General features: G+C 38.8%; 1 protein-coding gene across 1 annotated transcript in view; it reads left to right on the forward strand.

The window, feature by feature from the left end:
* The window catches only part of tanc1b (tetratricopeptide repeat, ankyrin repeat and coiled-coil containing 1b), a 129,644-nt gene that overhangs the window by 110,341 nt on the left and 6,739 nt on the right, over positions 1-12,564 (forward strand). Inside the window, exons 17-21 of the mRNA XM_059342545.1 lie at positions 180-365; positions 2,065-2,143; positions 10,424-10,557; positions 10,847-10,970; positions 12,277-12,452. Of these exons, the coding sequence (XP_059198528.1) occupies positions 180-365; positions 2,065-2,143; positions 10,424-10,557; positions 10,847-10,970; positions 12,277-12,452 (699 nt within the window). The remainder of the gene's footprint in view (positions 1-179; positions 366-2,064; positions 2,144-10,423; positions 10,558-10,846; positions 10,971-12,276; positions 12,453-12,564) is intronic.

Here is a 12,564-nt window from a genome sequence, read left to right on the forward strand (position 1 = left end):
CTCCAGTTGCCCATCCCTGCTCTAGTTTTATGAATTAGAATGAGTTGGAAATATTGAAAGTGTGATCATATAAACTGAACTGACAAAGACTTGATGCAATTCATAAGTCAAGGCTATTTAAACAGTTTTTCTTATGTTGCAGTCAGTATAATAAACTAGCTGTGTTTTGTTTCCACCAGGTTGATCATGTAGATAAGAGTGGCCAGTGTGCACTGGTCCACGCTGCTCTCCGAGGACACCCAGAGATTATCCAGTACCTGTTGGAGCTAGAGTGGAGTGCAGAGGGGCAGCAGCAGGACTGCGCTCTGAAGAACAAAGCTCTGCAGCAGGCTTTGATAGCAGCCTCCAGCATGGGACACACACAGGTCCGACTGACTCACATGCACATATTTCACTTCACACACAATCCACCCTCACCAGTCCCCCCACATGAAAACTAATGAATGCACCTCACACTTTGATAACTCAGGGGAGGTATTTTTATGTCCTCTTTATGGAACCGTAACCAGTGGTTGAAACTGAGTTCATTTACTAAAGTTCTGCACTACATCTCAAAGGTAAATGTACTTTTTATTCCACTAAATTAGTCTGGGAGCTTTATTTACTTACCAGATCACAGATTTTCATCTTTTTCCTACCAGTGAAAACCATGTATCTCCATATTTGGTGAATCAGAATATTTCTGATATATTGAAGGATGAAGTGTTCTTTTTTTGTGTTGAGAAATATCTCCTACTTCGTAAGCTGAATAAAACCCTCTTGGATCAGCTGGGAAATGCATCGTATTAAAGCTGAAAACGAGGCATTTTTCAGACACCATCAAAGTAAACTTTTTAGAGATACTTGGTTCTCACAGGACATTCAAACATATGATGATTTTACAGAATATGATGCACTGCTGTAGATTAAATTACCCTACACGATATGAAGGAGTTCGGATGAGACAAACCTTAAACATCTACAGCAGTAAAATGCAACATACACATTAATACAGCAGTTGTATTAATCCAAAAACATCATACAGTCACGGAAAAAAATATTAGACCACCCTTTTTCTGTAATTTCTTGTTCATTTTAATGCCTGGTACAACCAAAGGTGCAATTGTTTGGACAAATATAATGATAACATCAAAAATAGCTGATAAGAGTTTAATTAAAGAGCTGATATCTGGACATTTTCCACGGTTTTCTTGATAATGATTTTGGTTATGGTTTGGAAATGTCTAGATATCAGCTCTTAAATTAAACTCTTATGAGCTATTTTTGTTGTTATCATTATATTTGTCCAAACAAATGTACCTTTAGTACCTTGTAGTTGTACCTGCCGTTAAAATGAACAATACATTGAAGAAAACAAGGGTCTAATCATTTTTTCCATGACTGTATATAAGAGTAAAACACACACAGGGAACATTTTACTGTACTGTGAATACTTATATACAGTCACTCATCACCAAAAGAGATGTATTTATAAGGAAAACACCACTTTTTATCTCTTACTTTACTCCAGCAACACATTTTCTTTTCCTATGTTTTGACTTTTCACAAAGAATCACAGAGAGCAGAAAGAGGTACATCTAAAATCTGTGCACATCTCGCTCTCAGTAATGATGACTTAAGGTTGCTGGTGTTACTCGGCCTTGTATGTCTGAAAGCAGGATCCAGGGATCGATCACAGTGAGTGCAGTGCCTTTAGGCTGCCCAGGTGCGGTGCAGGCTCAAGGTTTATTTTGGCTCCCTCATTAGTTGGAATGGGATCCCGAGGCCCGGCTCAGAATTACAGAACTGGGCCAAGCTAAGCTGTCAACCCACATGTAGCAGGAGACCCCGTTAAAGTCGGGGCATTAATCAGATTGAACTCAACTCACATAACCTCATACGGCGGTTCGGGGACAAGTGCTTCTCTCATCTGCTGTGATTAATTTATAAGAATTTTGTCAGGCAGCAGTATCCCATTTGTTGCTATTCTGCTGCAAAATTAGCATGTTGTATAACCTCTTGAAGGTTTATTTGATATCTTATGCTGAAACAGTATGCCATTAATCTCGCTTTCTTTTTTGGCAGGTTGTGAGAGGCTTGCTGGCGTTGAATAATGAGCATGCTGTGCAAATTGATAGCCACGACACTCTGTGGGGAGAGACAGGTATGTTTTCATCCATCTTTTTGCATTACGTGGCTCTCCTGTATTATCACCTGCTGTTTTAGCATTCTGGACCTGGCTGCTGTGATTGCATGCTGCAGTGGAAGGTCTTGTATCTCTCTACTGCACAGTAATGCTCTCTGTTTGATGTAGAAGTCGCTCATCCCAAATGTGTGTGCATTTTTTATGGCTGTTGCAAGTTTTTCCTGTGCTGTGGTGTGTTTCTGGTAAAGGCATTAGTTATTGTTGCCCATGTGGGTTTCTACTTAGAGTTTGGTCAACACAGCATTTCCTCTGAACAATGATTTTCCAGCATGCTGCTGGATTTCAGCTCCAGAATCCCCTAGGTGCTCCATGTTAGGATACTGCCAACAGTTTGGACATTTTGAAGTTTCTCCACCATCTGTTGTATACATTGCTGGTCAGACGTATAGCAGGTATACCAGGGATATTGCTGCAGAAGAATTACATGTTAATTATAATCCACTTAGATCCAGATGTACACATTTAGCTTTTGATATTAGCTGAACTTTTTTATTTCTGAGAAAAGTTCCCATGGCGCCTGCTAAGTGTGTGCCTCTGCCTTTTTAAAGTTGAGTAATGACAGAAAGTGGGAGACACAGTTTGACAATCAGGAGAAGATGTTGTGGACGGCGGCTGTTGATGGTCCGCTCAAAGCCATTTGAGATTGAAGAAATGGTACAAAAAGCCAGGGAACAATATAAAGTCTGGAAGCATAAAGTGGCTGTCAGGTGTTTACTGTCTACTGTGGCAAGATGATATTTCTTTATTGCAGAGATGAAGTGGTGTTAAATGTACTGTATGTAGCTGTACTTACATCCTGAGATTTGTTATTTATTTATGTCCCTTTTAGTGGACATCAGGTCAATCTTTTACACAAAAAGTACAGTACAGTACATTTACATGATCAAGAAATGTTATATAAGATATTGTGCATGCATTTAACTAGTTATAAATGTTGTCTGACTCAATCATTTCCTCAAAATGTTTTTTTTGCCCCACTTATGTTCTGTTAAGTGTGGAAATTGTTAAAATGAGAAGAAGCCAACTGTCCCCCATTTAAGACATGGGTTAGAATATGTATTTTTAAAGGCTTACATTTCTGATATCTTCATAAATGTAGTTAATATAGATTTTCGCTTAAAACAATATCTGAAATATAACAGTCATGGAAAAAATGATTAGACCACCCTTGTTTTCTCTTTGCTTTCTTGTTAATTTTAATGCCTGGTACAACTAAAGGTACATTTGTTTGGAAAAATATAATAACAACAAAAATAGCTCATAAAAGTTTAATTTAAGAGCTGATATCTAGACATTTTCTATTGTTTTTTTGATAATACCCAAAATCATTATCAAGAAAACCATAGAAAATGGTGAGATCATTATATTTGTCCAAACAAATAGTACCTTTAGTTGCACCAGGCATTAAAATGAACAAGAAATCGAAGAAAACAATGGTCTAACATTTTGTTCCTTGACTGTATCTTTATTAAATTTGATCGCTTATCTCGGTTACTTTCATAAAACATGTAAACTGTAATTCCTCCCATCTGTCTTGACAAGACGAGATATGTTCTGCCGGTCGCACCCCCGTGTGTTTTTCATCACTACAAAGCCCAGGATGTGCCTTTCACAGTACATTAGGGCTCAAATAGACGCATAGATGGATGCTGCGGTGTTTGAAATAGAGGTCTCAGTGTCATGTCCCACAGAGAGGACAAATATTCAGGGTCTCAGGCTGATTTATAGTCTTTATCAATGTTCCTTTAGCAGTGACGATAAGAATATGTCTCCACATGTGCTTTGTTTTCTGGTTACCAGTTGAAAAACTAAAAATATTCCTGCAGCATTATGTAAGTGTCAGACACATGCAGGGTTGGAGCTGCAGCATTTCTTGTGAACGTTTTGAAATGTTGGACACTTTTGAAATGTTTGTCTCTCATCTTCAATGTGAGCTTTTGCTTTGAGTCTGGAGTGATCCAGGGCTATAAATGTTCAAATCACACACCCTTCTCATTTGACAGCAGTGTTTGATGCTTTTTTTGAGCTCAATCAAACTAAAATAGACTATTATTACAAAAAAAACTTTAATAATAGTCTCTTTTTGTCTGTTGTAAGCCAGCAGGATTTAGCACTAAAAGTTTGGTGCCGCAGCAATGTAGGTCAGCCTATTAGCAGAGAGGCTGTCCACAGTGTGGTTAACTGCTGCTTGTGTCCTGCTAAATGACTGCAGGACTTCAGACCTTATTACAGTCCTGGGACAAAGAGTCGTCCCTCTGAAATATTCCTTTGTGGAGCTGCTGCTCCGTGTGGAATCTGGCTTCTCGTTGTTGAAAACATGATACGTTTGTCCAAAGCTTTGACTCGTTCTACTGAACCTGATATGAACCTTTGACTGATAACAATCACACTCACATTAACATTCAAGCCACCTGTAGCTGTTGCAGCATCTACCTCTCAGCTCTACTTACAAAGTGGATGTTAAATCACAGCCAGCAATAAAATATTAGGTCACAGGTAGCAATAGAAAGGCGCTGAGCTGCAGCACCACCGACCTCAAACAAAGTGACTCCACAACCTTTGACACGACATCACATTCAAATGTTTTTGCACCCACCTGGCACTCATTTAGAATGAGACCCAAACTCATCTGCATTCAGGGAAAACGGGTTAGTGAACACAATTTACAACCAGGATGTTTGTTTTTGTCCGCTGAGTTGTGCTTTGAGGAAAAAAAGCTTCATTTTCTGCAGACATAAAATGAATATTTAGTGGTGTATTACAGGTAGAGATGCAGCATTGTAGCAGAGTTCACTTCAGACACTAAAAATGACTCTGTGTCGTTGGCTAGATGCACTGAGCGATATATATTAAATCTCACTTTCACCAATCACAAATCCCCTTTCTTGCACTCAGATTCAATAATCCAACCTGGTAGCAGCCGGCACTCACAGAACACCAAAAGTTCCTGCAATATCCCCTTTAACACCGGCCATTCATCGTCGTCTCAGAAACAATTCTCTGATAACAACCCGTCTCACTGAAGATGTATTTCATATTTAGAATTCAATGGAATAATATTACATCTCTATGCAAATAGGCCCACTGTCTCCTGTGTTTAAATAGAGGCAGATTGCATTGCACATCTGTGCAAGCTCCGTCTCTTCAATCCCCTCTTAGGATGCAAAACTCTTCCCCGTTATGCAAAGAAAGGTAATTTAACTGCACAGAGTCATTCTCGTTGTTGTGAACACACAACAGCAGCCACAGCCCAACAAATTCATGTGTTGCCGAAGTGTAATCTTTTGTAAATCGTGTATCATTTTATGGCACATTTTGCTGTTTCTACCCTGTGGTGTGTGCAGAAGAGTATACACCATCTTCTGACACTTTGTTAAGCGTTACATAAATGAATAACAACTCATGATAAATGTAGTTGCCATTGGGTAGTTCGGTGTATATTATTCATGTCAGTTGTTGTCATGGCAATAATCCATTTAAATGTTTACATATTTATTTTATTTGAGGCAAATAATTGTGGCATTGTGCTTTCATTTGGTGGTCAGGGCTTTTCATTCATGCTGATGGAGCTTTCTTTAAAATGTTCTCAAGGTACTGAACAGTGGCTGCCCACTGTTCTTAATACTGCAGTTAGAATGGCTTAAATATAGGGGATATATTCTGAATATGTACAGTTTAAATGCACTGTAGGTCTTTTGTTCCTCTGCATGAGGCTTTGCTGTTATTCCCTTTTCATTTGTACAAAGAACCCAACTGCTTCTACTGTATAATAAGAGCACAGCGTGAGCTAACCCAGGCAGCTATTTGTGGGTTTGCTCAGCTGCCTGGGGAAAAGATGCTCTTTATTCTCGCATCAAGTGACAAACACCTGCATTTTACTGAGAGCACTGAAACCAACACTCTCCTGATGAGAAGACAGTTTTGTAAAGGGTTGATTCATCAGGAGTTTGTAGAAAAGATCCTTCATCCAAATTTCTTGCTTGTGAAAGAAAAGTTTTTTAGAAATTACATTTTGTTCACATGCAGAAGGTGGAGGCCGATCAAAACATGCCTGTGTGCTCAGCTTTAAATGCATTTCTTAATAATTAAGCAATTATTGTCCCCGGGCAAAACAAACCTTTTAAAAATTGCCTGCAACATTTTGTAATTGACATTTCATCTGTTATGAAATTTTACTTCATAGGTTTATCTATTAATTTTACCCTGAGACAATAAAATCTAACATCAAGCAAGGACATATTAAAAAATTCAAAACTCTGCTTAGAAATGGCTATCTAAAGCTTTTGTCAGTGTTGGTCAAAAGGCTCCCGGTTGTTTGTCTGCACAGCTTTTGTTGAAATGCCAGGTCACATCCTCTCCGCTGCTGTTGTTGTTGTTGGTGGTGTGTCTTGAGTTTCTCCAGCCTGGTGCTGAAGTGGTCGATAAGGACATTATTGTTTGTTTACTTTGTAAATCTGTTTATCAGGCGGTGATTTAGAGTCTCACTTCACTGTCAAGGCAGCGCTGTAGGTGGGCTACAGGAGCAGGCAGAGCAGAGTGGAAACACGGCTGATAAATAGCATACAAAACATAAGATAAGATAAAATAAAGCAAGACTTTGTTGATAATACTGCAGCGGCAAGTCAAACTGAAACAATAAATGACCAGAGGTGAGAAAAGGAGCCGTTACTGTGTAGAGCAAGAATGCTGAGACACTGTAGTGGTAAGAAAAGTGTTTGTGTAAACACTTTTAGCCACTTAAACAGCCCTACCCTACCTGCTGCATACCGCATCTAGTTAGAATATCATGAAGAAGTTTAATAATCATTTCTATAGATTCATTACACATAGATCACACATACTTTTCAGAAGCCTGACATTTGTATTTAAAATATCTTTTTTTTATTGATCTTATGTAATATTCTAATTTTCTGAGACGCTGAGTTTTGTGTTTTCATTATTCATTATTATCTCTAAGCCAGAATCATCACAATTACAAGAAATACAGGCTTGAAATATTTCACTCTATGTGTAATGAATCTATATAATATACAAGTTTAACTTTCTGAAATAATTGACAAAAAATATTGAACTTTTTCACAGCATTCTATTTTTTTAGATGTACCTGTAATGTTGGGTTGTCCTTCCATCCACACACACACACAGTATCTCAGAAATGCCTTGACGTGATTTTCCACGATGTTGGCTCAAACATCCACTTTGATTCAAGGATGAACTGAGAATATTGGAGGTCAAAGGTCAAGGTAACACTGACCTCATGTTTGTCTAATATTCCTGAATGGGATAACTTAGGAACGCCTTAATGGAATGTCTTCAAATTTGGTACAAAAGTCCACTTGGACTCAAGGATGATTTTAGAAGTCAAAGTCAACGTAACACTGTGACCTCAGGACAAACGTTTTTACTTAAGAATTCCTACACTAATCATCACAACATTTTACACAAATATGAAATAGGATTGGATAGTGAAGTGATGACAATTTATGTCGAAAAGATCAATTTCACTGTGACATCATAATGTTGTAATAATGCAAGACAAGTTTTCTGGTCCAACACCATCACTCAGGAACAGAAGGGGCAATATTTCACATTTGGTTGGACACTGACGTGGTGACACTGATTTTATAGATCTTCTGTGCTGCCGGGTTGAGGATGTGTGTGTGAAGCATCCAAGTTTTAGAATTTATAGCTTCTTTGCAGCAATTTCCATATTTGAAGCATTGTTTACTGTTGTGCCTACAGACAAAACTGGACAGATAAAATTAACTGCAATCTGGCTGGTTGGCGGAGGCATACAGCCATTAGGCAGTTATCATTTCTAGTTTTATTTTAGGGGTGCACTGATTGCAATTTTCTAGCCGATCACCGATTTTTAAAAAGCCTGACCTGCCGATTCTGATTTTGGCCGATACCGATCTTTTTATAACTCACAGCATACACCTTCAATGTTTGAATCTTATTTTATTGAAAAACAATAACACAGCAGTATTTTTCTTTAACAAATAAAGGAAATCACAATGTCTGAGGCAGTTAATAAAATATTGAACTTAAAATAAATAGCAACAATTTACAGGACAAACTAACAAAATAACTGCAACCATAAATAAAGTGTCCTGAGTTTTTGGTTTCATTATAGTACAACGAGAACAAATGCCCAAATGCAGCAGCTTTGTGGCTATTCAGCTGTCTAAATAAATAGCAAATAGACCTTTGCGGATGTAGATAAGATCGCTAGATAAGATCGGTTTGATGTAAAAGAACTGGCCGATCGCCGATCCTGCAAAATTAAGGAAATCGGTGCACCCCTATTTTATTCTGTTAGTTTTGGAGAGGTTCAGGGACACCAGTGATACCGCTGGCAAAAATCTCCATCGTGAGGTTAAAAGGTTAACCATTTTTGGAATGGCAGTAAGCACGAAGAACTTCTAAGACTAAAATGAGTTATGTAAAAACAGACGTCACTTTCAGACATCAACAAACTTCACAGCTGTTGATAGTTTGTTCGGTGTAACTCAACATCATCCCCAGGTGCTGCTAATGTTTCTCCCCGGAGGCCTAACAGAATCTAAGTTTAGCTGCTCAGTCATTGTTCTTCACTGTGCTCCGTGTGAGGATATCCATATTTTGAGCAGATGGAGGGTGGGGTTGTTTGGCTCTGATGACTGTTCATCCAGATGGATGATGTCAGTCAGATATGGAGACTCAGCGGCACCTTAAATCTCTCCGAGGTGCATGTGAGAGCAGAGCTGTTCCCATTCTCACTGTGGATCTCACTCTTGTTTTGACAACCAGTGCTCATTTAAGACGGGACCATCTGCTGCCATACATCAGCAGCAGACGATAAACTGTAAGAATCTGTCTTTGTTTTCTTCGCCGACTCAAATACAAGCGCAAATTATGATTTTCTTTTTGTTGAAAATGAATTAGAAACAGCTAATTCCAGTTAATCGTGTTCTGAAAAAGATACAAAATATAAACAAGAATGGGTGTTAAACACGATTGTTTGACTTTGTTGTCTAATGTTTGTCTGTTGATGCATAAAATGACTGGATTCTCATCTCTCTGTACAAGGCCCGGGGAGCTCGAGGCTGGAATTTAATGAGTTTAATAAGCATAACATAATTGTCTGTTTTTAAACTCAATTAGCACCAAACATTAGCCTGCTTTTCTCTAGTATTCTTTGAAGAACAAGAGGGATTCTGGGATTGCTCACACTATTTATATCCAAGCTTTTCCTTCGCCACACATTTGGGAGAGTAAAAGATGTTGTCTGTGTACTGTACAAGTTATAATGTCCATACTAGAGATAGACCGATGTATCGGTCAGCCGATATATATCGGCCGATATTTGCGTTTTTTTACTTATATCGGCATCGGCCGATACGTGCGTGCGTTTGCCGGTCAATTAGCCCATTTCACTGAACCAACACCAGGCAAGGCTCGGTGCAACATCTGCCATTCTCTGGTGAGCTGCTGCTGATACCGGAAAAAAGAAAAACACATCAAATATGTGGATCATCTGAGGCGCCACCACCTCGAGGCCTAGAACAACATACACATTGTTTGCTATCCAACTGTTAATTGGGGCGGCTGTGGCTCAGTTGGTAGAGGGGTCGCCGACTGATCGGAGGGTTGGTGGTTCGATCTCTGACCATGTAGAAGTATCCTTGAGCAATATACTGAACCCCAAATTGCTCCCTATGCTGCGATCATCGATGTGTGAATGAATTCCCAATGGTGGCAGGTGGCAACATTTAGGGTAGCCTCTGCCACCAGTATGAATGTGTGTGTCAATGGATGAATGAGTGCAGTCTGTAGTGTAAAGCGCTTTGAGTGGTCGCAAAGCGACTAGAAAATCGCCATATAAGTGCATGTCCATTTAATATGTTTAGTTTGTTTTGTTAATAAATGTTTCTTTTTTTGTTTAAATTGAGACTTGTGTAACATTTGTTATCATTGTGACATTTTTATCATGTAAATGGAGGGAGAAAAGGCAATATCGGCTTCAAGAATCAAAAAAATTGTCAGCACATATCGGGATCGGTTAAGACTGATGTCAAAATTATCGGCATCGGCCTTACAAAACCCGTATCGGTCGACCACTAGTCCATACAGTGTAAGAGTGGTTTGGTTTGGTTCTGTACTGTATCCCATTTTAACTTGTTCCGCTGCACAGATCTAAAAAAAGAAGTCAGACCTACGTCAATCCTAACATCTCCCCCTTCATCTTTTCTTCAGCCTTGACGGCGGCCGCTGGCCGGGGGAAGATGGAGGTATGCAGCTTCCTGTTGGAGCAGGGGGCGGTGGTGCAGCAGGTCAACCGGCGGGTGGTGTCTCCTCTATTCTGCGCCGTCAGACAGGGACACTGGCAGGTGAGACATGCTGAGTGGCTCTTTTGTACCAGACAAACTCTCCCTCTGTATCCACAGCAACCACACCGCTTCAAACTGCAATTACACCTTAACAATTTATCCTTTTCGATCTTTGTGCGGTATTTTATTGTTGTGTAGTACAGACTTTATGTCTAGCTCTGAGAAAACTGTTTCAAGAGGAGAAGAAAAAAGATTCATGGTTCCCAGTTAAATGAACAGTTTAGTGTGAGCTTTGTGCACCTAGATGTGTATGACGTCTGTTCTCTGACTATTCTTGTCCGTTTGGCAGATTGCAGAGCTGCTGTTGCAGCACGGTGCTGACATAAACATCAGCGACAAGCAGGGCAGGACCCTACTGATGGTGGCTGCCTGCGAGGGTCACCTGAGCACCGTAGAGTTTCTGCTTTCAAAAGGTGAGCCAAAAAAATATCACCACCACAGAGCAGTCAGTCACAGAGAAATTACAAGGCAGTGAATACTCATTACAGGGTTCGTACACTTTAGCAGTGGTCAAATTCAAGCATTTTTTAAGGTGAATTTTCAAGCTTTTCCAGTATCTTACACCTGTTGTAAATTGCATGTTTTAGATGAGTATTTACATACCAAAAGGGGGAGATTTCACTTAACCATACCAACAGCGATGGTATTACATTTTAGGAGGAACGGTCTTCATTTCAGATAGGCTACTCATTATTTTTTACATTGAACATGTGATTATCTATAGTCTATAGATGGATATAGTCAGATTGCAAGAGAAATACAGTAAGATTTTAAAGCATTTACAAGCACTTTATCCAAAATCCAAGCACCTTTTAAACCTTGAAAATACAACATTTAAATTTAAGCATTTTCAAGGATTTCAAGCACCCGTATGAACTGCATTAGCTGCATATACAGATGCATCTCAATAAATATATAATATCATAGAAAAGTTTGTCAGTAATTCAATTCAAAAAGTAGAAAAATAAAATACTAAATAAACTCCATTACAAACAGAATGAAACATTTCATGTCTTTTTTAATTTATTCTAATTATAATGATTTTGGCTTCCATTTAATGAAGACCTAAAATTCAGTGTCTCAAAAAATTTGATTACAAAAGACCAATTTTAAAAAGTATGTTTAATATGGAAATGTTGGCCTCTGAAAAGTATGTCCATCTATATGACTCAATACTTGTATATTGTTAAATGTCTTTTTCTATCAGGGTTGTTTATTTTTTTAATCTTTACCTAAATGGGAAATCATTTTGTGTGCAATTTTTGTGGTCGGCTGTAACAAAGACATTTCCCCGCTGTGGGGAATCGAATCTAATCTACTTGGTTGGGGCTGTTTGACTTGAACTACTGGAAATTGACTTTTACATCATATTCTAATTTATTGAGATTCGGAAGTGTTGTGTGGGGTTTAATGAGAAATTGTCGATAGTCAGTGTGTTACTAACAGCAGATGTTTGGAAAAACAGGCAGGAGTACTGACACTGAAGCTAAGAAATGAACTCTTAAAACAAGATAAATTATCTAACACTTCTAAATCTAAGTTCTTGTCTGTATTTTGAATATATATTTCTGTACTGTTTTAAATGTACTCGTCACTGTAAATGAGTCAAACCTTAGTGCCTTACGAGTTTAAATAAAGTGTTTTATATATATATATATAAGTATAAATTAACGAGTGTGTATACATGAAGTGTTTAATGACCATTGTTTGTTTCAAAAGGTGCATCTTTGACTTCGATGGACAAGGAGGGACTGACGCCCCTGAGCTGGGCATGTTTAAAAGGACACAAGAACGTAGTACAGTTTTTGGTGGAGAAAGGTGCGGTCATCGACCACACGGACAAAAACGGACGGACTCCGCTGGACCTCGCCGCATTCTACGGAGATGCAGAGATTGTAAGTTAAATTAGTTTAAAACACTTAAACACCACCTTCCATTCAGCCTTAACTGAGAGCATCCCTCTGCCATTATGAAACACATACCGCTCTGTGTTAGGACAGCTCATGA

This window comes from Centropristis striata, chromosome 10 (assembly GCF_030273125.1).
Source record: "Centropristis striata isolate RG_2023a ecotype Rhode Island chromosome 10, C.striata_1.0, whole genome shotgun sequence".
Lineage (NCBI taxonomy): Eukaryota > Metazoa > Chordata > Actinopteri > Perciformes > Serranidae > Centropristis > Centropristis striata.